At 50.2% G+C, this 26,200-nt stretch overlaps 1 protein-coding gene across 13 annotated transcripts in view; it reads right to left on the bottom strand.

Moving 5' to 3' along the window:
• Zmynd8 (zinc finger MYND-type containing 8) overlaps positions 1–26,200 on the bottom strand; it is a 102,344-nt gene that overhangs the window by 35,055 nt on the left and 41,089 nt on the right. For all 13 annotated transcript variants that reach the window (XM_029535731.1, XM_029535720.1, XM_029535724.1 and 10 more), the window contains 8 exons: positions 24,111–24,224; positions 21,405–21,497; positions 20,201–20,288; positions 18,652–18,707; positions 16,481–16,558; positions 14,906–15,021; positions 10,226–10,707; positions 2,253–2,399 (listed from right to left, as the gene is read on the bottom strand). In XM_029535731.1, the coding sequence (XP_029391591.1) occupies positions 2,253–2,399; positions 10,226–10,707; positions 14,906–15,021; positions 16,481–16,558; positions 18,652–18,707; positions 20,201–20,288; positions 21,405–21,497; positions 24,111–24,224 (1,174 nt within the window). The remainder of the gene's footprint in view (positions 1–2,252; positions 2,400–10,225; positions 10,708–14,905; positions 15,022–16,480; positions 16,559–18,651; positions 18,708–20,200; positions 20,289–21,404; positions 21,498–24,110; positions 24,225–26,200) is intronic.

The following is a 26,200-nucleotide window of genomic DNA, read 5'->3' on the forward strand; positions in this document are numbered from 1 at the left end:
GAAAGAAAGAAAGAAAGAAAGAAAGAAAGAAAGAAAGAAAGAAAGAAAGAAAGAAAGAAAAGGCCCATCGAAGGGGCCTACCAGCCTGGGTCTAGCCCTGGGACCTGAGAGGATAGAACTGCTCCTCAGGCTGCCCTTTGACCTCCACAGATTCATGCAAAAATGTGTGTGAGAGAAAAAGATAGAGGGAGGGAGGGAGGGCCCTTTAATCCAAGCACTCAGGACACAAGGGCAGGCAGATCTCGAGTTCAAGGCCGGCCAAGGCTACATAGTGAGACCCTACCTTATGGGAAAGGGGATTAAAGAATCAACCCCAAATCTGTAGTCGAAACCTGGAATAGACCTGCCTCTGCTCCGACCCAGGCAATCGCTGGTTTGCCTCATGTGTCGCCAGTTTGGCTTTCTCCGTGTGCTGGTTTAAACAAAGCCCTGCTTAGCTGGACAGTGATTTCTCACCCTCAGTCTCCAGTACTCTCTCGCGGCACGTGAGCAGATACAGAATCACTCGCGCTCTCGTTCTCCCTTCAACCTACCCTCCCACGCACAGCATTCCCCAGGGTCCCTGGTGGAGTCCCTACCTGTGACACTGAAGTCCCACAGTAGGAACCCACCCACCTAGCCAATGCTTTCAACCTGACTGACTGAAATGAGACATGAAGATATGTACCCTAGAAGGGATTATGGGGGTGGAGGGGCCACAGGACAAAAATCATGGATTCCCCAGAGCCACCTTTGAGCCACCACAGCTGTACCCACATCTCACGCTTCAAAGACCCAGGATATCACAAGGATGCCCAGTGGGCTCCGTGGTTTGCGGAAGAAGCTATTCCTGCCAGGCGTGGTTGGCAGAATGGAAGTGTCACCATGAGAACGCCTCTGCTCTACAGAGCTTCTGATCAGAGCGTGAAGGTGGGAGGAAGCCCTGAGAAAAGAAATCACATTTCTAGAACGAATGTCCCCGAGTCAGCAAATCCGGTCCCTTCTGAATCAAACGAGGAGCCAGCTGGTGGCTCTGGATAGAGTCCTAGCAAGGACCCTGGCTGTTCGACTCCAGCCAGGCTGCAGCCATAAGGCAAGGGAGTAAGCTGAACTGCACCTGGTGGCCACTGGTCCTGTCACCCTGGGAACAAGTGGCCTGGCTTGGATGGTGTTGTGAACTCAACATGATGTTCAGTTCGGTGTCCAGAATATCACAACCCCTTGGCAGTGGCTTCTCTCTGTGGCCTCCTGCCCCTGCCCCTCCCTCCACTGATCCCTACCTGTTCCAGTGGCCCAGGGCCCTTGCTCCTTCTGAACCCTCTAAGCCTAGCTCTCAACCTCAGGGGATCCACTGGGGCTGGGTGTCATCATAAGCAGCAGACGTAAGGCTGAACCTCCCATCTGTAGCCACTAGGTGGCAGCATTCAATTACTCAGAAATATGGAAACTACAGGCCTACATGAGCAACCTTAAGGATCCCAGAAATTCTAATCTTGGCTCCCTGGTATGCAGGCCACCCCAGGCTGCATAGAAATTTAACTGTAAACCAGAACTGTGTGCACAGACCTTGTCTCAAACACATACACACCATACCAAGTGGAGCCAGCCCTGGTGGCTCATGCCAATAACTACACTTAGAAGGTAAAGAGGATCGATCCTGAGATCCAGGCCCTGAGCTACAAGACAAGCTCAATCCAGATGAAAGAATTCACACTTTATAAAATGAGACATAGTTAGAGATACCTCGGCAGTTAAGCACACTGGCTGTACTTTGGAGGCTCAGGACTGGGTTCCAGCACCAACATGGTGACTTACAGCCATCTGCAACTCCAGTTCTGCAGAATCTCATGCCTTCTGGCCTCCACAGGCAAGGGACAAGCATGTGGTGAGCAGACACTCATATAGGCCATGCACCCATGTTCATAAGAGAATTGAAACTATCAGAACACCCAACCCAAAGCAGTAAGACTCATAAAACTTGCTTCCGTCACATGTATTTGCACAGGGTGGAACTGGTTTCCAAGAATTACTTGTGAAGACTGGCCCAGGATACTGTGGCAAAACACCTTTGCAAGCCAAGGATCTGCTCAAGGAAGCCCTCCTTACCCTCTTCCCCCTGATCTCCCCTCACCTCCCTCTACCCACCAAAGCCTTTACATTTTCTGCAGAGAGAAAGGAGACATTCAAGGACAAAGGCTAGAAGTGGTCACTGCTGCCAGACACACAACACACACACACACACACACACACACACACACACACACGCCACTGACCCAAGTTCAGGTTCAGGATGCTCCCGGTGGTGGAGGTGGAAGTCTTGTCGGGTTTCGTCATGATGGGTGTCGGCGTTTGCGGAGAGAAAGGCTTTGGGCTGCCAGACAAGCTCCCGGCTTGCCCTGTCTTGGTGGAGGCTGGAGAAGCTAGAAAAGTATGTCAGGGTTAGAAAGCTGGCTTTACAAATCAGTAAAACGATAAAGCTCCCAGGGTCGCTCGGTCACTCGGTCAGGGTTGGGGACAGGAGAGAAGGGGGTCGGTGTGCTTCATTACAGTACTGTTCAGGGTCCTGGATGGGACTGGGAAGATGGGCGGCCATGAACGGCCAACGAAGGGCAGTCACCAAACACAGGCTCTGAGTCAAATGGCTAGGCTGCCACTGAAATTGCATTGACCCACTCATGGGTTTAAGCAATGAGCAAAACCCCTCATATGCCGTACTCACAGGTCAGGAGCACGTTGGCATGGCAGCCATTGGTAAGAGTCTGGGGATGGTTCACAGCCTGCCCCACACGTCTCTGACCAGCCCTCGGGAGGTCCAGACCCTGGCTCAAGTTTCTCAGGGTACACAAAAGCAAGCTGAGCAACGGGTGGAGGAATAGAGATGTTGGCAAATTATCTCTGTTCTCAGTGAGGTTCAAACTCCTACAAGAAGGACAGACCATGTTCCCATGCCTGAGGTGTTTGAACAGGGAGGAACCAAGTCCTGGCCGGTTACCCCCACGCACTGCCCAGCATCGCTTCTGAGCCCTGACAAGGCAGCACCTGAAGTGAGGAGATGCCAGGGAGATCTGTTCCTGACAGGAAGTCACGAAATGGCCCAGGAGGGTAGGAAGCAAGACACCATCAGAAATTACAGAAATGTAGCGCAGTTCTGTAATCCCAGCTACATATCAGTTGGCCAGCCAGCCAGCCCTGCAGGGAGAGCCATTCTGAGGAAGAAAGCTTCTGCGTTTGGCTGGGTAGGTACGACTCTGGTTCTGCATGTCTCCATGTGTATTGAGGGTATGTGTGAGTCCAGGTACCCATTGAGCCAGTAAGGCTTGGATCCCTCAGAACCAAAGAGGTGGGAGTTCTAGGAAGCAATCCTCAGTAGGTGCGCCCGTGATCCCCGAGCAACTCTCCTCCAGTCCTGCGATTTGATTCTTAGTATAAGGGAAAGGCTCAAAACTAGACAGTCCTGGGCTCAGTCAATGGTGGACACTTACGGTTCAAATCCAAGCCCCTACTGATTAGCTGTGACTTTTGGTAAGGTGCCTCTGTCAGCGGCTCCCTTGGGAAGAGGGACAGCCTGACAGGGCTGACAAAAAACATCTACACACATCGGGTTACAGCGACACTGACTCTAAGCAGTCGGTGGCGTTGAGAGCACTGAGCATCCAGCAGTCAGTGTTAGTATTCGCGCTTGCTGTCTGTCGCCGACTTCCATTTCCTTACTAGCGTTCCTCCATGGAGACCAGTGGACGTCAGTCGTGTGCCGCCCTTACCAGCACATACTGGGCAACACACGCATTTCATTCTACCAGCCGTGGCCAGGGATGTGGGCAGAAACAGCAGGTATCTAATGCCACAGAAGCCAGATGTTATGAAATATCCTACAAGGAATGGGAAAATCCCCACCATGAAGAATTATCATCTGGGGACTGGAGAGGTGGCTCGGAGGTTAAGAATGGCTGCCGTTCTTACTGAGGACTTGGGTTCAGGAGCCAGCACACACATGTCAGATCACAACCATTTTTAATTCTAGTTTCAGGGAATCTAACACTCTCCTGGTCTATGGAGGCATGGCTTGCGCGTGTTGTAGACATATATGTAAGCAAGAACTAATCCACACAAAATTTTTGTTTTTTTAAGGCAGGGTTTCTCTGTGCAGCCCAGGCTAGACTGGAACTCACTCTGTAGACCAGGCTGGATTCAGACTCAGATACATGTCTGCCTCTGCCTTCTGAGTGCTGGGATTAAAGGCCTGTGCCATCACAGCCCAGCTCACATGAACTTTAAACACATCTGCCTGTAACAAGTTCTGAGCAATCTGACATCCTCTTCTGGCTTCCATGGGCAACGCGTGCACGTGGTGTGCCTACCCATTTACATGCATGCGACCGAGATGTTCGTACGCATAAGCACTTTTTTAAAAAAACAATAATAATAAGCTTTACACATAAATAAGAGAGGAGTTAGAGTCTGGCCTCAAATGACTTGAGAAGCACCTGAATCATGGAGTGAATGTGGACGTTCCTTCCTTCCTCTGGAACTGAACCTGGAGCAGCAATTAGCTCCAAGTCCACTAGGTCAGCGCACAACACACTTTAAAAAAAAAAAAAAACTGAGGGTGCCGTTCGGTAAATATTAAATCCATTTTCCCACAGGGATTAGCAGACTGCATGACCTCGTAGCAGACAGGCAGCCTTTCCTTCCCCGAGGGCTGGTGCTGCTGGGGAGGCCACTGTAATTTCCACACTACTTGCAAGAAACAGAAGCCGGGACGGAGGGCTCGTTACACCAAAAGACGAGAACGAGTGAGCCGCAGTGTGAGTGTGTATGCCTGTTGGTGCGGAAAGGGCACGTGTGCGTATTTGAACACACAACGTGGGGTAGCCTGAGGTATCCCTCCTTAGCGTTTGCTTGTTCCAGTTTTGAGCCAAGGCCTCTCATCCGTCTGGAACTACCCCCAGAGCAGGCTAGGCTAGCTGGTGGGGAGCCCGAGGGACCCAGCCGCCTCCTGCCCAGCACTGGGGTCACAAACATGCACCACACCATGCCTCTCGCCTCCAATTCTTACCCGGCTGCCGGGCAGCCAATCAGGTCCCCAGGCTCACAAGACAAGCCCTTTATTGAGACATCAAGCTCCCAAATGAGGCATTTTTACGTAGAATCACTACTGCAAGAACGTTTTAAATAATTCATTCACTGCTGTTTGTGATAGTCAAAAAAGATTCAGGGAAGCCGGGCATGGTGGCGCACGCCTTTAATCTCAGCACTCGGGAGGCAGAGGCAGGCAGATTTCTGAGTTTGAGGCCGGCCTGGTCTACAGAGTGAGTTCCAGGACAGCCAGGGGTACACCGAGAAACCCTGCCTCAAAAAAAAAAAAAGATTGGGGAATGGACTGTCCCCGGGGATAAAAACCAAGGCCTCTCTAGCTGCGCACTCAGTCATAAACAAGGAGTTTAAACAGGGCTCCAATTGGACCTTTAGAGATGTGATGAGGAGGTCCAGCATGAAAGGCGACAGGATCCCAAACACAGAAAATAAAGGTACCACCGCCCAGGAAAAGCCACCCAGTACACCATGTTTCTTTGAAAGTCAAGTTCAAAACCTAAAAAGGTGGGCCAACTATATGTCTCAGTGAATGAAGGGGCTTGCCACCAAGTCTTAGGATTGGAGGTGCCTTACATTTCTGGGACCCACATGATGGAAGGGAGGACTGATTCTTATAGGTTTGTCCTCTGACCACCGTACATGTAGCAATGACGAATTCGCACAATGCATGCATATACGGGCACAAATGAACCCAAGTATAGTGGGGGAAAAAATTAGGTCAGATGTGGCACATTCCTTTAATCCCAGCACTCTGGTGGCAGTCACAGATCTCTCTGTGAGTTCAAATCTAACCTAAGGGATTGTAGAGCCAGCTCAGCAGTTAACAGCACGTGTTGCTCTTACGGAGGACCTGGGCTTGCTTCTCAGCCCCCACATGGCGGCTCACAACCATCAGTAACTCCAGTACCAGGGCATCCCGATGCCTTCCTCTGCCTCTGCAGGCGAAAAAGCATGCATGGGTGCAGGCAAAACACCCAGATGCATAAAAACAAACATAAATAAATCTTTAATTATTTTAAAGCCAGTCTGGTTTTCAGAGTGTGTTCCAGGCTAGTCGGGGCTACAGAGTGAGACCTTCCCGTTGCTGTCTCAAAAAAGAAAAAAGAAAAGAAAAAAGTGAATTGTAAACAGAGGAGAAACTGCACACAGCACAGCCCAGAGGATTCTACTCCTCTTCTGAGAAAAAAAGAAAAAGCCAAGGGTAAAGCCATTGTTTGCAGTATATGTATGCTTGTCATGGTGTTTTAGCACAACAGAAGAATACTAGAGGACAGGGACACACACCAATACATAAAGGATGGACAGTAGGCACATGTATGTATGTGTGTGTGTGTGTATGTATATGTATATTCAAGGCTTCCCCTGTAGCAGCAATTGGACCATACTGTGTCAGAGTCAAATAGCCAAAAGTCCCATGCCACTATAGTTCAGGCCTTGGGGGACTTTAATAAAATAGACCAGTAGTGCTACCTCCAATCAAAGGTCACCTGGGGCCACCAAGGAGGCTCAGCTGGTAAAGGCACTTGCCAGCAAGCCAGATGACCTGAGTATAATGCCTGAGACGAACATGGTAAAAACTGACAACAGCAAGATGCCCTCTGCCCTGCACACACGTGCTGGAGCGTGTATACACGCACACACATGTACACACATGTACACCCTGAGTGTGAATGCCACCCAGCGAAGCATGACACACCAGGGCACAGGAGCAGAAAGCTCAGAGCAGGTCAAGGCCACAACAGGTTCTCTGCTGTCCCTTGACCCCATCACCTGTCGATCCCAGCCCACCCCACTCCGTGACTGTGGGTAAGTGCCTGAGGTTTAATAGCACGCCATGTAAATTCCTCAGGAGAGCTGGCCATAGGAGGGAGGGTTCGTTAGTGACTTAGTATTTGTCACGGACAGCCATTTTATGACGACTATTGATTTCACAATCAAGCAGAGTCTGTGGAAACACTCTCCGCTACCTCCCTGACAGCAAGCCCATAGCGGGAAGCCAAGACCAAAGCACCATTAGCTCAGAGGGGTCTGTAGGCTCAGGACGGTGCCATATCACATGTTAGCATTCTCAATGGGGACTCCAGGAGAGAGTTAGCAAATGCTGCCGGCTGATGAAACCCGCCTGCCCAAGTGGTCTGTGTGTGTGTGTGTGTGTGTGTGTGTGTGTGTGTGTGTGCGTGCGCGCGCACGTGTGCATGCACATGCATGTGTGTGTGCACACGTGTGTATGAGCGCGCGCGTCCGTGTGTGTGTGTGTGTGTGTGTGTGTGTGTGTGTGTGTTAGAGGCCCAGGGCTGTGGCTGTCCCATGTGTGCGGGACAGGGGCTGCTTGGGGACCTGAATCTGCTCGTAGGGGCAGCAGACACAGGATGGGCTACTGAATCTTCTAAAGAAAATTACAGTCTTGGGGCCAGTGAGATGGTCCAGCAGATAAGGTACCAGCCACTGAACCTGATGACCTGAGTTCAGTCCCCTAGAACACACGTGGTAGAGGCAGAGTCCTGACCTCTGTAAACTGTCCTCTGACCTTCACATGAATGTACCCGTGCGCTCAAACACACATAGACACATGCACGACCTCTCGCGCACAGGCTACACACCTTTAACCCCAGCACCAGGGAGACAGAGGCGGGCAAATCTCTGTGGGTTTAAGGACAGTGAGACCCTGTTAGAAAGAAAGGGAGGCCAGCACTCGGGAGGCAGAGGCAGGCAGATTTCTGAGTTCGAGGCCAGCCTGGGCTATAAAGAGAAATCCTGTCTTGAAAAAAAAAGGGGGGGGGGGGCTGGTGAGATGGCTCAGTGGGTAAGAGCACCCGACTGCTCCTCCGAAGGTCTGGAGTTCAAATCCCAGCAACCACATGGTGGCTCACAACCATCTGTAACAAGATCTGATGCCCTCTTCTGGAGTGTCTGAAGACAGCTACAGTGTACCTACATATAATAAATAAATAAATCTTTAAAAAAAAGGGGGGGGGAAGGAAGTGGGGGGAAAGAAGGCTCTAAATTCTCATACTTGCACATGCTCACATACACATAACGGGCACTCTGGATTCTGAAAGCTGCTTGTGTGGTTTTTCTATTGGATAGCATGATAAAGTTTTCTGACATTCTGGAGGGACCCCAGCCTGATCCCAACTGTGCTATACCTGCCTGTGGGGGTGTCTGAGTATGAAGAGCCTCCTCACCCTGTGCTGACTAGAGTCTGCCATCAATGCTAACAGCAGAGGACGGGAAGGAGCAGCCGGAGGAGGAAGCGGGGCCAGGCCTTAGGGCTGGGCTAGGAGGATTTGCCATGTGACAGAGTCCCTTCTGGACTTTGTGGACTATAGTGAGAGCTGGCAATGCTGAACCCATGAGCCTCTGGGCCCAATCTGTCCCCTGCCCCTGTGTGGCCTGCCATTTAAGAAGAGTATAGACCATTGGGGTTGGGACACAAAAAAAAATTCAGTAGTTCTCTTTCTCTTTTGTTCCTGTGTGAGTATATTTGTGAGCATTTTGCTTGCATCTACGGCTGTGCACCATGTGTACGCCTGGTGCCCGAGGTCAGACGAGGACATCAAGTCCTCTGGAAATGGAGTTACAGATGGCGAGGAGCCCTGTGGGTGACAGGAACTGAATCCAGCTCCCCTGTGAGAGCAGCCAGGGCTCTCAACCACTGAGCCGTCTCTCCAGCCCAACTCAATAGTGCTTCAAGCGTGCACTCAGAAGAACTTCAAGCTTCATTACCCACCAACCAACCCCAGTTAAGCTTTATTGGAACTCAGCTCTCAATGTCCAGAGCCACAGCCACGACCAAAGCACGGAACTACCACCTACGGTGACTACCCTAGGCCCACTCAGCAAGGGATGCAATTTGTGAGAGTATAACAATCTGAGTGTGACCCTTGTCTTTCTTTGTTGAGGGTTGAGGGGGGGGTTGTTATTATTTTAGTATTTTTGAGACAGGATCTCATGTAGTCAAGGCTACCCTCGAACTCCCTAATCCCCCTTGCCCCTACCTCCCGAATGCTGGGGTTACCACACTGGCATGTGCTGTCACAGTAGCATCTTATATGGCCACCTTACAGGATTAGCAAGTGTCAAGCATGGTGGGCTGAGTAGGTTGTGTAGTTTTAGAATAGGGACTTTGAAGTCTAAGTTCTCATCTTTAAAAAGAAGGAGAAAAAAAAATCTGCCAGTGAATAAGGAATTTTGCCACAAAGCTGGATGCCTCAGATCCCGCCCAAGGGAAGACAGACACTAAATTAAACACAACCATTCTTAGATTCCTATAAAGCTCTATTTTTTTTTTTTTTTTGAAATGCGGAACAAGAGAGCAAAGGGGAGTTTGCACACGAACACACTTTATTTTACGATGTGCTAACTTCAAGCAGGTTTTAATGGGGCAGCTGTGGTGGGGTACACCTGTAAGCCCAGCCCGTGGAAGAGGGAGACAGGAGGCTCTTCCTGCCCAAGACCATTCCTTAAGTCACCCCTTCATTGCATCTCTTCTCAGATCCTCGTAGTCAGCACATTAGAGATCACCAGGAAAAAGAATTCCATGGTCAACACTGCCCCAGTTGCTGCTGCTGTCCTACTGTGGGGTCCTGTCTCATTGTGCTCTCAACAGAGCATACACATAGGGGTGCCTCGGCGTAGCCAGTTACGGTTGCCATGGTAGAGGTGGGAAGGCTAAGGCATAAAGACATTAAATACATCCCCCAAAGCCACATCAGCTGAGGGGGAGTCCTGCAATTAAGCGACCAGTGTTGTCTCCAAACTATGACACAGAGCTGGATACGCCAGCCCTGAAGGAGGCAAGGGGGATCAATTTTCACCTCTGAGTCTCCTCACATCTAAGTCAACCCTAACACACAGGTATCAAAAACTAAGCTTTCAACTACACCGTAATGAGAAGAAAATAGTCACAGGGCGCTGCTGTCATCAGCCAAGAGGCTCTGACAGTGACAGTGGCCTCGAGCCCTGCAGGGTTTGTGGCCGGCCAGTACCATCCACTTCTTTAAGAATGGCCCCACCTGGCCTTTCTTCAGGACTATTTCCCTCATCTGTGGGATCTGGTGGTGCCTGCCTGCTCGCACCTATGAGGGAGGCATCCAGGGACGCCAGAATGCACCGAGTGGCCTCCTACCCGACTCTCCCAACTGGGGCTGACCTGTGCTCTTATCAAGGCAGTCCATGGACTCCTCGCTTGCGCTGAAGTGGCTGGACGGGGCCTTCTTCTCGGGGTCCTGCTCCACATCGGAGCCCGTGTGCACGGAAGAGTTCGTACTGGTGGGGGAGCGAGGCATGTCGGACAGGGAGATCCTGCGGCCGGCACCCCCACTCAGGAGGGGCTTGCTCAGGAGGATCTTGGGGGACGCTGTCATGTCAAAATTGAGCTTCACCTTCTCCTGTTTGTCTGTCTTGGCCGTGCCGGCGCTGGGGTTGCTGGGATCGAGCAGCATTTGGTACTGGTTATTGGGCGTGTAGGGTGTCCTGAACGGGGAGTAATTAAAAACCCCAAACTTCCTCCGTATGTTCTCCACGTAAACTTCCATCTCTTGCATGGCGCTGTTGAAGATACTTTTAGTCTTTTTCACAGAAAAGGGGATTTCTTTAGACATGAGGTAGCAATTATTGACTGGAACCCAGGCTCTAGGACGGCAAAAGAGAGAGAGAAAGAAAGACTGAGTCAGCTTCAGTCATTTCCAAGGTAGTTTACTTTTTTTTTTTTAATTTTTCTTAATGCAAACCAAATTAGCCTGGCGGGCACCTGCCAAGACTCTTAAATATGGGGCCTCCTTTTTAAATAATTGATTTGTTTTGAATGGTTAATGAATGATCCACTTCACAGAGGTCTTAAGGATAGAACTAACAACAAAACTTAGCCAGAGACGTGAAAGGGTTCCCGCACACTCAGCCATCTTAATGGCTTAGAAACAAAATAGATGGCTCAGCGGGTGGAGCTGCAGCTGCCAAGCCTGGCGACCCGCTCCTGCAAAGCCCACGTGGGGAGAGTCACCTCCCTCAGGTTGTCCTTCGGACTCTACACATAACTCGGTAGCACTCCCATGCACACACACAAGGATGAATAACAAAATGAGCATCAAAAAACCAAAATAAATAGATGATAGATAGATAGATAGATAGATAGATAGATAGATAGATAGATAGATAGATAGATAAGACAGATAGACAGATAGACAGATAGACAGATAGATAGATAGATAGATAGATAGATAGATAGATAGATAGATAGATGATGGATGGATGGATAAATAAATAAATAAATAAATAAGAAGGGTAATCCCATAATCCCTTCAGTTTGCTGCTGTTTCCAGGGAAGGAAAACAGAGTCCTCCACGGTCTGAAGAGGGTCCCATTTCCTGGATCTCCCAGGGCTGCACATGCAGGTGTACCTTTCAGTTTCACTCAAGACAGAATCTCACTACGTTGTCTAGGTTGGCTTGCAACTCAGGACGCTTCTGCATCAGCCTCCTCACCGCCTAGCCACACCCGGTAACATTTGAGAAGAGAACCACCACAAAACGCTTGCTACTAACTAAGTAGCTTTTGGCTGTGGGGCGGAGACTCTCCACAGAGCTTGCTACTTCAGGGACCTCTTCATCAACCGCCAGGACACTTTGCAGAGACCCAGAACCAAAAGAAACATGGTACTTCTCCAGTCCCAACAACCCCCAAGGACCTCGGGAAGGTCTGAGAGCAACCCCAACCAGGACTCCTGCGGAGAACGGACAGCCGAGCATCCTCTGCTAATTGTGCACTCCGCCCTCTACAGCCTCAACCTAGTTCGCAACGTTTCTGTGGAGACCTTTAAGGGTTCCTGGACCTCAAATGGAAGCCTTGCATAAAGCCATGGGATGTGGGGGGAGCCAGGGGAGAGAAGGTTCTTGCCCCAAGAAGAGAACCATCTTTGCAGCTATGTCTGAAGTGCCCACTTACGACGCCGGATCCAGTCCTGCCCAGTTGTCCTGATCTTTGAGGAGAAACAGAGGGGATACATCTACAGCATTTTACATCACGTCAACAGCTAGCACTGAACCCCTACATCTGAGGATGAAATGAAGAGGCAAAGCTCGGCACACAGCCGGGCTGCACATGAGAACCCCCAAGCACGCAGCTGACCTTGGGGAGCAGCTCCCCTCCCTGTGTGTGTTAGGGACACCACCTCTCTGCTGGGACCTGACAACCTTTATATCCAGTCAGGTGGACCCGACCGAAGTTGAACAGAAACCAAATACCTACAAGAGACAGGGCTCTGAGCTACGTAGGGAAAGGTCAGAGTCACTCGGGTCCCCAGCCCGGGACATTTCCTACCTAGGAGAGCAACAAGACAGCAAATGCCACAGTGATGAGTCAGCACCAGGACCCTCCCCTCAGCCAGGGGCCACAGGCCCAAAGTCCTTGTCCCACTCTACCCTGGTATGGTTTCAAGGTCATAACTGTCCAGCCACCCCCAGGTTCCCAGGGGCCTAGGCAAGAATAAGCTCTTTGTCCTTAAAAGGAAATGAGAATTTGTTCACACAGAAAGCCCGGGGGGTGGAGCCCCAGCAGCCTCGGGGCCAGGCTCTTCCCCCAGAGGGACCCTGGGCAAGCCATTACTCTCTGGGGCCCAGTTTTCTCATCAGTTAGACTGAGGTAAAAAGCAGGTACTTCAAAGGGTGACAAAGTGCCTGTAGCCCCACATATTCTTTCGGCAGAAGAGTTCCTATACTTTTAGATCACGGCACATAGATCTAAAACCAAGCAGCAATTCTTTGAAGGTGGAGTCTACAGAGCCTCCCATGACCTCTGCTGGAGGTCCTATGGGTGTCCCAGTCGGGGCTCTGGACTGTCGCTTAGCCTGACCTGACTCACAAGCACACACAGGGCCCCCAATTGAGGAGTTCGTTGTCGGGCTCTCTCGGGTCTCTACATCACCACTTTCCTCACATCTCTGCGCAGCAGGCTGCAGATGAGGCTGCCTGAAGTGACTAAGACTGTCTAGGGCCAAGTGTGGTGGCGCACACCTTTGGTCCAGCACAGGGGACAGGGCAGAGGCAGGCGGATCTTCTGAATGTTTGAGGCCAGGCTGGTCGACATAGGGAGTTCCACAGACTAGCCAGGGCTACACGGAGAGATCCTGTCTCAAACAACAAAGCAAACAAAAGTCTATCATAACCAGGGCTGTCAGAAAAACTAACAAACAGCTAACAGAAACAAAACCAACAACAAGAAGAAACCCTGTCTGGAAAGAGAGGGTTGCTCACCCAGAACCAAGAATTTCCCTGGGGAGAATGTGCACACCAGTTCCCAGGGACGGGGATACCTTGGGCCTCCAAAATGTTGGTATTAAGGTACCTTAGACTGTTCACACATCCACAGTGGGGCCACCTTGCCTAAAAGAAACCCACCAGATGAGTGCTGGAGAGTCTTAACCCATTAAGATGGCGAACACATCAAATGCTCTTCAATGAGCAGGCTAAGGCACAGCCAGCCACCATCTCCTCCTGCTCTAAAAACAGAAAGCAAATTCTTACTTGCCTCACCCCAAAGCAACCAGTTCACACCACTAATTACAGCCGGAGCTCCAGACACAGCCCTTCACTGGGCGCTGCCCCTCTAGCCAGGTCCACCAGGGCCGTCATACCAAGCATTTCCTACAGATAGGAGACAGGGAGCCTAGCTTGGACAAGCGTCTGCCTGCGTGCTGAAGCACTGCACCATGGGAGAGAGCCTGAGGGAGCGCATTCCTTTAACTGAAGGAATGCTGACATTCAGGATGAATTCCACAGGAACCTGGGTTCCATCCCCAACGATCCACTACCAGGTGTCCAGGTGTACGCCTGGGATTCCAGCACTCAGGATGTGGGCAAAGAGGATCAAGAGGCTAGAGTCACAAGTTGAGACTAGCTGAAGCTACATGAGCCCCTCCCCCCACAGAGGGAGGGGGGTGGGAAAATTTTAAGCCAAGCCCAACTTGACAGAGTGAGCATGCTTATTTCAGACACTGATTATCACCAAAAAAAAAAAAAAAAAAAATCTATTTTCTGTGTAGCACATAACTTTCATGCATTCCTACATCTTCTCAAGATGCGGGGGTGGGGCCATACTCCCAAGGAACCTTTGCTTCATTATTTAATCATGAGGAAACCTGCATGGTAAGTGGTGTCTCTGACTACCTGTTGTTCACAGGCAGGCGGAGCGCCAAGCAAAGGGAGCTGCCACTAGCTGGAGCGACTCCATAACACCACTCAGCCTGTTCAGGAAAGAAAGGGGAGGCTGGGGAGGCTGGGAGGGAGGGTTCGAGTCTGTCAAAACATCATCCCCTCTGTCACTTCCCAGTTTAGATACACAGGAAGGGGGATGGGGAGGGAGGAGGTACTCCGTCTAATGCTAGGAGCCTCCTTTAGCAATCTGGGAAAACTACCTCAGGTTCCTGAAAGCATTACTTTTAAAAGCAGTTTGAAGAGGTTTGAATTTACCCCAGGAAGACAAAGGAATAAATAAATAAGTCTACATCAAACAGCATGTCACAGCAGAGCCACAGAAGCCATTCTGAAGCCAGATCCAAGAGAACCAGGGAGGGGAGGCTCTTTCCCCACATGCCTCAAGCTAACACACCAAAATGCTTGACAAAACCTCCCTCCTCGCCAGGCTTGGTGGAGAACCAGAAAACATTTTGCAATAACAAGGTCCCAGGTTGGTAAGACAATATATAAAAACAACAGCCATAGTCACTAGCGAGAAAAGGTAGAGTTCGATTTTAAGGACAACCCAGCACCCCTCTGCCACCTTCACTCTGTGATGGCATTCCCCAAAGTTCCACTCGCAGCCTGTTTTCAGCTCCCACCTGTCATGTTGTCCAAAGAATCGGGCATCAACCTGCCCATCTTTGTCCCTCAGAGCTTTCGCTGGCCAGAATGGAAACCCTTTCAGTTTTGCCCAGACCAGAGGGTGCGGATTGCTCTGGAAGAAGAAAAAAAACGCAGGGTTGGCGTTATATTTGGCAGCAAGACACACATTCAAGTCTGAAAGGTAATCTGAATGCAGGGAGGCCGGGAGGCCACAGCCCTGGGCTGATTCATTGGGCTTTCGTCAACCTGACACAAGCTAGAGTCACGGGGAAGAGGGGACCTCAAGTAAGAAACGGCGCCCATGGGACGGGCCTGTAGACAGGTCTGCCGGGCATTTCCTTGATTGACTCTGTTGTGGGCGGGTGGTCCTGGGGCATATGACAAAGCAAGCTGTGCAGGCCCTGAGGAGCACGGGAAGGCAGTGAGCAGCTCTCCTCCAGGTCCTGTCTTAAGTTCCCTGGATAAGGGACTAGAAGCTAGAACACGAAATCAGTCCTTTCCTCCCCAAGCTGCTGCCGGCCTGGGTGTGTTTAATCACAGAAATTAGAAGGCAAAATAGGACATGAGCCAGGCGTGAAAAGCAGACAGCTGCAAGCAAGGTGACCCCCTGGCAGGTGTGTAGCCTGGACAGGGCTGCCGAGAGGCTTAAAGCCAAAAGAGTGAATCAGGTTTGGGTCCTGGGTGACCCAAAAAGTTCACCTCTTTAGGCACTGCAAAAACACTCAACACCTACTCTGTGCTAAGTTTGTACAAAATGTGGAGTAACACACAAGTAAGAAGCTGCAAGAGCCACACTGTGTGCTGGAGCTCCCCCAAGCTGTAGCTCCACTGGTGTTTATCTCCAGAGGCAAGGAGAGGCCTGAGCTATCCTTTACTTATCCGGTCTTGCCTTTTCGAACCCTCCAGCCCGCCGCTCTCTCAGACCCTCTCATTCCACCTCACCACGCCCAACTCTAAACCAGTGGCTCTCAACCTGTGGGTCTCAGCTCCGCTAAGATCAATGGAAAACACAATTTTACGCTATGATCCACAACAGCAGCAAAATTACAGTTAGGAGGTAGCAGCAGAACATTCTTTACGGCTGAAGGAACTGTATCAAAGGCTCACAGCATTGGGAAGGCTGAAAACCATCGCTTAAAACGTCCTGGATTTGGTCAGTGCCCAACACTGTCGAAGAAGCGTTTACCAGGCTAGCTTTGCACTGCCATAAACCAACAATCTCTCTGGAGAGACAGCCAGTCCCCCAGGGATGTGTATCTGGGGTCATAAAACAGAAACTACCCAGACTTTAAAATGACACAGCATCCTATGGTCTGCACCCCAATTGTCACAGTCCCCCTTTTGAGTCAACCCAGTTACCAGGACACTTGACTCTGGGAGAGAACAGTTCCGCCCAAGAGGCCCACCAAAGCCTGCTCAGCTCCCCTCGGTCCTGACTTTTCCAGAACAGCTTCTACTAGAGCTGCCCAGTCTCCTCTCGTAAATCCCCAGAAAGGGTCATCTTGGTCTAGCCACCAAAGGCACCCACCAGAGGTTCCAGAAGTGAAACAAAAGAACCGGATCCAACTTACACAGGGCTCACAGAACCAGTTGTCTCGTTTTTGGCAAGCTGCAAGATAACATTCTGGGCAGACTTCGATTTCATTCATCTGCAAAGCAAAAGATACAGCAAAAGATACATTAGAGTGTGGAGCCCCCAGCTCCACCCCCCCCCCATCTGGAAGGCCTACTAAATCCCTCACACCTTTCCATGCTTGGACTTTCATTTCAAGGTCAGATTTTCTTCTTTTAGTTCTTTTGCATTACGGGGCAGGCAGAGAGCAATAGAATCTTGCCAGGTAGCTCAAGCTGGCCTCAAAGTGATCAAGAGAGTCTCCTGCCGCCGCCTCCCAAGTGCGGAGACCATAGTAGGTTCACAACAGGACACGCTCCGTTTGCTGACTAATAACAACCAGAACATCAGCCACATCATGGCTGTCCTGTCCCCTTTTAAGATGATATTCGGACAGGTGAGCAGCACAGCTTAGAACCCACCGATGGTCAAAGTTTACCCTGGACAAACCCAGAGGCTTCAGAAAAAAGCCACTCTGCCCCTGCACCACTTCATAGGTACTCCAGGATGATGAACCACACACACACAGAATCCACGCAGCAGCTAACTCGACTGAGCCTACTGGGATGTCCTGTGGCATCTACGGTCACAACACCTTAACACAACCAAGCCTAAGTCTGCCACGCCTGAGCAGCTACTTGCTTCTCACAAGTGGGACAAGATCAGACCACGGTCATCTCATTTTAACTGCAGAAAGGGATGAAGCCCTAAAAACTCAAATATCCTACTGAGGGTCCACAGCGGCAGAGAATCGAACCCAGGCAGTGGATCTCCAAAGCCTATGAGTTTCCTCAACATACTTAGCAGCTATTATTGTCCCGGTACTGGGGGTCTCACACTGACTCCTGGTGCCACCCAGGGCCCATGTATGTAGCAGGTGACCTGCTACATCTTCATCCTTCAGCCCACATCCGTCCCCCTGAGCCAGCGTAACTGGGGACTGAAGAGGGATGGAGCACTGTACCCCTCCTTCCAAAGACTAAGAGTGAGGGGTGCGTCAAGACTTGCTGCCAATGCAATACAACCAGGAAGGACCGTGAAGTGTTACTGTCCCCTGATCAGCTGCAGGAAATATACAGATGTATACTTTTTAAATTTAGTTAGATGGGCTGGAGAGGTGGCTCAGAGGTGTAAGGCAGCTGATGTTCTTGCAGACAACCTGGGTTCAGTTGCCAGCACCCACCTCGGGAAGCTTGAAAGCACAGGTAACTCCATTTCTAAGAGAACGGCCTCTAGCCACTTCAGGCATCTGTATCCTCATGATGGACATAAATACAAAGGTACCCATAAACACAATGAGTGAATGAATGAATAAGTGAATGAATGAGTGAGTGAGTGAGTGAGTGAGTGAGTGAGTGAGTGAGTGAGTGAGTAAGTGAGTGAATGAGTGAATGAGTGAATAATTCTTTTAAAAATCGGCCCTTCCCGTGCTGGAAGGGCACACAGTGCCATACACTTGCACCCGGGTCGGTGTCCACACTGCCATAGCTATCCTGGAAGCAGTCAGAAAATTGCCACCAACTAGTGGAAAGGCCCCATCTCTTGACATCACGACACGCTGTTATCTGGGAATTTCATGCCTGAGAACCACACAATCAAATTAGAAGGGGGGGGGGGGGAACGACCCACCACAGCCAGGCAATGTGGCAGGAATGGTGGCACAGTGGTTATACCTCTACTCCCAGCACTACAGAGTCAGAGACCAGCCCAACCTATGCAGCAAGTTCAAAGCTAGTCAGGATGTATACAGGATGTATAAGGACACCCCATTTTCAATAAGAAAGAAAGACAATACAGGAAAAAGGAGGAAGAGATGGAACCTTCCTTTGTGAATGATGTCATCGGCTACCTGACTCAATCCCAACTGTAGAGGCCAAGGTCAAACCTGACGAACTGACGAAACTGGATTCCCTGCACTTGGCCACAATTTCCTAAAGATTACTCCCATCTTCACTGCTGAACTAAGGGGCTCCTCCTGTAACACTGGGGTCCCCTCTTTCCTGCTTTCATGTTGCTTGAAGAGACATGATGCTGTGCATAACACAGTGCACACAAAAGTCACGGCAGCCACCCACTGGGGTGTCCTGCCTCTAGGAGAGCCCCTTCCCACAGGAGCCGTGAACCGCGTACCTCGTGCTCACAGATTTTGATGACGACTTTTGCTATTTGCGTCAACTTGTGGTTTCCTAGGGGAATAAGAAAAAGGGTATTATTTCACAGGCAAACAGTGAACAGCCTGCCTCGGGGTCACACACACACACACACACACACACACAAACACACACACACACACACACACTAGTGATATTTTAATTTGTTCCCCTCCCGGTAAGATTCACCATTTAAAGGTTGAAACTTGTCTACCAAGGACCAACCTTTGCCAACATCTTGCACCTCAGTAGCTGGTGTGGAATTCCGTAGATAAGTTACCTCAAGTACTCTGACATTCTAAAGGCTAGAATTAGCAGAAAGGAGCCTTACCCAACCGGGTAATTCCAGAACACCATGGCCTGGAAGAATGGCTGGTGCCTCCTTAAGATTCCACCAGAAACTACAGAAAAACAGCTGAGATGATTCTCATTTACTTAATGACTATTGAGTCAAAATTCAGAGTCCCTGACTCGACCAGAACTCTTAGCTAATGAGCTGGGCATCTGATGCCAAGCCTTTCTCCCCTGCACCAATACAGAGAGGTCAGGATGGCCAAATGGCTATGGTCTTTCTGGTAGCCATTTTCAGAAATTGTCAATTTGCTGGGCTGAGGAGATAGTCCCATCATTAAAGTGCTAGCCTTGAAAGGCTAAGGACTCAATGGCCAGTCACTCTAGCCTAACAGGCCAGCTCCAAGCCTGAGCGACACGGTCCCACAAGACAACCAGAGACCAAGGTGGAGGGTTTCTGAGGTTGACCTCAAGCCTCACACACAGGTGCATGCCCCCTCCCCTCGAATGCACACAACGGAATGTGCATGGAGTATGCACGGATCCATACCTACACATAACACATTGCTATGGCAACTAAACAAACAACAACGCACAGGAAGGGACCTTTAACAGCGGCCTCTGCAGACATGTGGGGATTTCCCATTCTCCTACCAGCCCACACCACATCGGCCATCCTGGCTGGAGTTAAGTGTCGTGTTCCTCCATCTGAGCCCATTCCCAATTGTATGATGTAATACCCAGAGCTCTCCAAGTGTTCTGTGGCAGAGCCTGCAGCTCACTCATCCGAGAGCAGTGGACACTCCCCTGCCTCTACCTTCTCTGGGGTAACAGACAGGCGACGTGACTCCTGGAATTTTTACACAGGCTTGGGAAAGGGCAACTCAGCTCTTCCCAGCCACCTAAATCTGATTTTATTATTTTATTATTTATTATTTTATTATTTTATTATTTATTATTTATTATTTATTATTTTATTATTTATAAGGTTCTTTTAACTTATATGTACGGGAGAGGCGAAATGAAGTGGCAGAGGACAGAAGAGTCAGATCGGCCCCCAGGGATCTGGGAGTTACAGGCAGTTCTGAAAGGCCCAACATGGGTCCTGGGAACCAATCCCGTATTGTCTAGAAGAGCAGCAGGTGCTGCCACCGAAGAGCCCATACGTCTTCACAAAAGGCCGGAGACGGCCATGCTAGAGGCACGCCCTCCTCCTTGGGAACCTCCGAGCCACTCACCACCATTATAAATAATGCAGTTGTGCAGGATCCACTTGGCATCGGCCAGGAAGGCTTCCGTGCAGCCGTACATCTTCTTTTTTGCATTCTGGGAGGAGAAGCCAGAGAACATTGTGACCGTCGAAGTCTATACAGGCAGCAGTGCTAACACCTGGGTCCCTGCGTCTTTCCTAGGAGCCATCTGCCGAATTAATCGGCGCTCTCGGACTCATCTCCTAGGCTGCTATTAGGTTCAAGATCTATAGCCCTATAAAAGGCGCCCGGAGTCATCACAGGGATTTGAGCATTCTCATCTCGAAAACGCTGTCATCCATCCAGCAAACTCATCCAATCAAGGGCACCATCTCATATAGCGGGATATCACTAAATGAAGTCACTATATGGTATCACATGCACCTCACGAAAGCCAGTGAGGTTTGACAGAAGGAGAAACTGAGGTGGGAGACTATGAAGACACCTCCCCCACCCCCCCAGCCTGAAGCTAGGATCCCGCCCCACTGTTTATTTAATGCCTTCTATTTCCTGCATATCAAAAAGTCTGGGCAATTTTCCAAAGTCACTGCTTTGGGGGTGGGGGTGGGGGATAGGGGTGGGGCTAGCAATGCAGACATTATGACATCGTGTCCCTCTTTACAAGGCTTTTGTTTTCTTCCCTGCACAGGCCAGGCCAGGCAGGCCAGTCCCAGCCCCCTTCACAGATGTATTTCCAACACATACTTAGCTCCTGCGTTGGGAAATCTGCCCAAAAAGATGTGCTCAATCGAAGTGTTTTAAGTGTGATTTTTTTTTCATCACAGAATTTTAGCACAGACTCTTAAAACCACCTAAGGATATTCAAGAAACAACCTGACGGGCAGGTCTAAGAAGCCCCTCTCCTGCTAATCTGAAGGTTTCCAAACGTGTCATCTTCTCTACCTCCTTCCCGATGGTCTCATTATCACGTCAAGAGGAAGTGAGATGCCAATCAATCAAATCACTAATTCTCAAAAGCGAGGATATCCCTCAAGAACACTGCTCAGGATCTCAACATCCCCCGAGATGCCACCCCCACGGGGAGAGGGTCACAGAGAAAGGGCATGGAAGACGGAAAGCTCTATCAGGCGATGTCCAGAATAATCCACCTGGGGATAGGGGGAGGAACAGGAGAGCCTGCGCTATCTCAACACCTGTGCTACTACGGCCAGGCACGGTGGTAGAGGCCAACCTTTTCCAATGTACAAAGGTCCATGGGGTGGAAAATATATTCTGCATAGTCGGGGTGTTGCTCCAATGGAACGGGCTTCTGGAATGCATCCGTCTGTAAAAGAGACATGCACAGGCAAAAAGCCATCACTACCCTGAAGACCAGGAGTGGGCAGCAGAGGACGCTGAGAAGCAGACACGCTCACAGTCCAGAGATAACCACACAGGATGATCTAGAGATGCTCAAGTCTCCGCCTTCTTCCATTAAGACAGACAATTCCCATACTGCTGACCACGCTGGGCCTCTAAAGGACAGTTACTGAGTAGTCCATGCCCCAGCACAAACGGACTGGAGGGGAAAATGATGCTGATAAGGCAACTCAAAAAACTTTCCCAAAGTGTGAGCACTGGGTGTGACCTGGGGTGTGAAACCCACGAAGTGAGATTCTGTTCCTCCCTCAAGAAGCCAGACTCACTGAATTTTGATCTTGATCCACTTGAGGCATCAGCTCAAGGGGCAACTACTGGTTGGTGTGGGTGGCAGGAATTTACTCTTTAATTTTAAAATGCTAAAAGGAGGCGCTGGATGGGCATGGCAGCACAAGCCTTTAATCCCAGCACTCAGGAGGCAGATGGAACCAAATTCAAGGCCTGCCTGGTCTACAGGGCTAGTTTCAGGACAGGGCTTTCCGAAGAAATCCTGCACTGGGATGGATGGATGGATGGATGGATGGATGGATGGATGGATGGATGGATGGATGGAAGGAAGAGATGCTGGATAGATAGCTCAGTGGTTGAAAGTGCTTGTTCCCTCACCAGAGGACTCAGATTTGGTTCCCAGCACCCACACTGGGCAACTCACAGCCATCTGCAATTATAGCTCCAGGGAATCTGGTACCCTTGTCTGGCTGAGTGTGTGCATGTGTGCGTGCGTGCTTGTGTGTGTGTATGTGTGTGTGTCTGGGCATCCAGCACCCACAGAGTGGATTCTAAGCATCTGTAACTCTAGTTCCAGAGGCGTCAATGCTCCTCTGAGCTCTTAAGAGTGCCAGGCAAAGCCGGGCGTGGTGGCGCACACCTTTAATCCCAGCACTCGGGAGGCAGAGGCAGGTGGATTTCTGAGTTCGAGGCCAGCCTGGTCTACAAAGTGAGTTCCAGGACAGCTAGGGCTATACAGAAAAACCCTGTCTTGAAAAACCAAAAAAAAAAAAAGAAGAGTGCCAGGCAACCACATGGTACATGCACAGGCAAAACACCCACGCACATAAAAAAATAAATCTCTTTAAAATATATCATGCATAAAGAATGAATGCCTTCAGTTTTTCTTTTACCCTTAGAATCCTACAAAGTCAGGCTGGGAGGCGGGGCATGGCAGTGCATGCCTTTGGTCTCCGCACTCAGGAGGTAGAAGCGGGTGCCCCTCTGTGAGTTCAAGGACAGTGTGGTCTACAGAGCAAGTTCCAGGACAGCCAGGGCTACACAGAGAAACCCTGTTTTGTTTTGTTTTGTTTTGTTTTGTTTTGTTTTGTTTTGTTTTGTTTTGTTTTCTCTTTGTACCATATTCTGGCTATATACTTTACTCCCAATGATTGGGATTCAAGAGAAAAATAAGTTTCCTGTTTTAACAAGAGCCAATCAGAAGGAGCTGAATCTTTTTCCCTGTATAACAACAGATCTCAGAGTATATCTCAAAGCCAAAGCCTACTTTTGGTTTTGCTTTTATTTTCTGCATTATCACATTTATCTCTTTAGTGTATGTGTAGGGGTGCAGCCATGTGTGTGGGGGTACAGCCATGTGAGGGTGTAAGGGTGGGGTGCAAGCATGTGAGGGTGTGAGGGTGGGGTGCAGGCATGTGAGGGTATGAGGGGTGGTGCAGGCATATGAGGGGTTGGAGGGTATGCAGGCATGTGAGGGTGTGGGGGTTGGGGTGCAGGCATGTGAGGGTGTGGGGGTGCAGGCATGTGAGGGTGTGGAGGGGCCTGGGGATCGCTCTGATCAGCAGACTGTGCGGCAAGCATCGTTATCTCCTGGGACATGAGGCTGGCCATATTTCTGTGACTTGTGTACTAGCTTTAAAGGGCGAGCCCCAACAGCAGCACTGAGAATCTCTGTGAACTCTTTCCTTAAACCATAGGGTTTAAGCACTCACCTAGTGTTCACAGGGCCCTAGGTTCCAGACCCAGTACCACAAGAAACAGTTTTCAAAAAGCATTTTCTGACACTTTCCCTGAAACGATTAAAGGCACCAGACACAGCATGGTGGAGCCTCTCCGGAGGGCACTGCTGTGAGGTACGTCCCTTAACAGGCAAACGTGGCAGACCACCTTTCTTCCTACACAGAAGATCTCAAGCCCCATCCCCCTAACGACAGACAGTCTCACCCATCACTCCCTGGTTCAGTCTCACTAAACTGGGCTGCCTCTCTGTTCTCACAGAATTTCACACAGGCCCCCGGGGAAGAGCATGGAGTCTCTTCTCAAACAATGGGTTTTGGACCAAGTTGAGTCTGATCGCACTTATCTTCAGAATCTCAATACCCCAGCCATACCTCACTCCCGCCGTCTCCCCACTAGACACTCTCAGGACGGACTATCGTATCTCCTGTCTGTATATATAGGAAGATTCCCCAAGAGCGTGTCTGTGTGCCATGAGGGAACCTGTAGGTCATCAAAGGGAACAAGTGGCGACGACAGTCATCTGGCTCCCAGCAGGGAACAGGCCTCTTACCCCTGGCTGCTTCATTTTCTGAATGGCAAACTTGAGCAGGTAGGACAGCTGTTCAATGGTCAGCATGGTCATGGCTTTGCTCTGCGTCTCGATGCATTCTGCTACTGTAATCTTCTACAAGTCAAAAAACCACACACACACAGGGCCGTTAGGGGAAAGACACGTTACCGCCAGTTAGTCTCCTTCTATCTCTGCACTCACAGGTAAGAGCCATTCCCACCTACACGGGAACAGATATTGGTCTTGTAAAGGACTCCAAACTACAAGACCAACATGTACTGGATCTGTGGGCAAAGACTTAAGTCGTCAATCCACATACACTGTGCTGGGAGGTGACTCAGGCCTGTGAAGGCATCACGATTGGAGCTGGGACCCGGGACAGTGCACGATGTAACCCTTGGGCCTTAAGAACTGAGTGTGAGCCAGGCGGTGGTGGTGCACACCTTTTGATCCCAGAATTTGGGAGGCAGAGGCAGGAGGATCTCTGTGAGTCTGAGGCCAGCCTGGTCTACCAGGTGAGTTCCAGGACAGCCAGGGCTATGCAGTGAGAAACCCTGTCTCATAAAACAACAAAAACTGAACCAGCAAACAAACTCCAGGGAGAGTGGATGGAGGGGGCCTGTGAGCTCGACCACCATCCACAACTTCCTGGGCCCTGGGCTATGGCTGAGGAGACCGGAACAGCCATTCTCAAAAATGTGGCTGGCACAGAGGGCTGGAGTTCCTTAGGGAAGAATTAGGGGAGGGGATCACAGCCAACAAGGAACACAACTCCACTGTTCCATGCCCAAGGATGTTCTGCAAGAGGAAACCTCTCCTTTTCCTTTCCTTGTTTCAAAATCTGTATACTAGGCTGGTCCAGACTGGCCTGGAACTCACAGAAAGCCACTTTCCTCTGCCTCCCTAGCGCTAGGACTAAATGCGTGCACCTCCATATCCAGTTTTCCCTTTTCTTTCCTTTCCCTTTCCATCCCTTACCTTTTTTCTTCGCCTCTCCCTTCCTTCCTCTCTTCTCTTTGGAGACAGACTCTCTCTATTGTAGCCCAGGCTGGCCTCAAACTCCCAATGCCCCCGACTCAGCCTCCACAGTGAGTTTACCAGTGTGTGCCATCACACCAGGCTCAAAACCATCATTTCCTAAGGGACATCCTTATCAAAGGGAAGACGCAGATAACCAAGTGTAGCCGGACTGCTGCGAAAACCCCCATACCAGATCTCAGAGACTCTGAGGTTTATGTGGCAACAAATGAAAAAAATAGCAAATCCTAAGGTGACGAGGACTCTTCCGGTTGGACTATGAAGGAGAGATGTGACATTTTCTCCATTAATTTGGAACCAGTTTCCATCTGTCACATCTCCGGGGCCTTCCAACAAACTCCCATTGTGGTTGGTTGTCAAAAGAAGGACCACAAAGAGTCACTCAAAATCTGACAAGAGTGCAGAGCACACTGACAGACTCCATCCCATCTTCTTGGCTGTCTTTACAACTCACCCCTGGGGGAAAAAACTGAGGGCCCCGAATCTGAACACACAGCTAGTACACCTGCTCGCTTGGATGTGGTGTCTTTTGGAATGCCACAGATGCATCCAAAGTCACCTGCCCGCCTCTCCTTCCCCCTCCAACCTCTATGCCTCCTTCTCTCTGGCCTAGACTGGTCAACAGAACAAAGAGTTCCCGGTCAACTTTTTTTAACAGGGAAATTCGTGAGCAGCACTAACCAAGGAGCCCAAAGGCCAATTAGCTGGAGGATACTGGGAAATATCTCTTGATATAAGAGAAGTATAGAGATGTGCCATTCGCTTAGGGAAAACATTGTCTATCCACACAGGATACCTGAGCCTCCGGCAGCAGCCACGGGGACATCGAGGAGCCATGATTGTGCTGGTGAGAGACAACAAGCTTGGCTCCAAACCAAGTGGCTGGCCCTTCCCCCACGGGCTGCTTCCCACAGTACAGTCACAAACTCTGGGGTCTCAGACACCTCCCTCTACAACCATCACTTGCAGAGATGGCTGGAGAACCCACAACACTCCGGGGAAGCACACCCGGTTCTGAACAGAGCGGGCAGCCTGAAAGTACAGCGTGCAAG

This window comes from Mus pahari, chromosome 3 (genome assembly GCF_900095145.1).
Source record: "Mus pahari chromosome 3, PAHARI_EIJ_v1.1, whole genome shotgun sequence".
Taxonomy (NCBI): domain Eukaryota; kingdom Metazoa; phylum Chordata; class Mammalia; order Rodentia; family Muridae; genus Mus; species Mus pahari.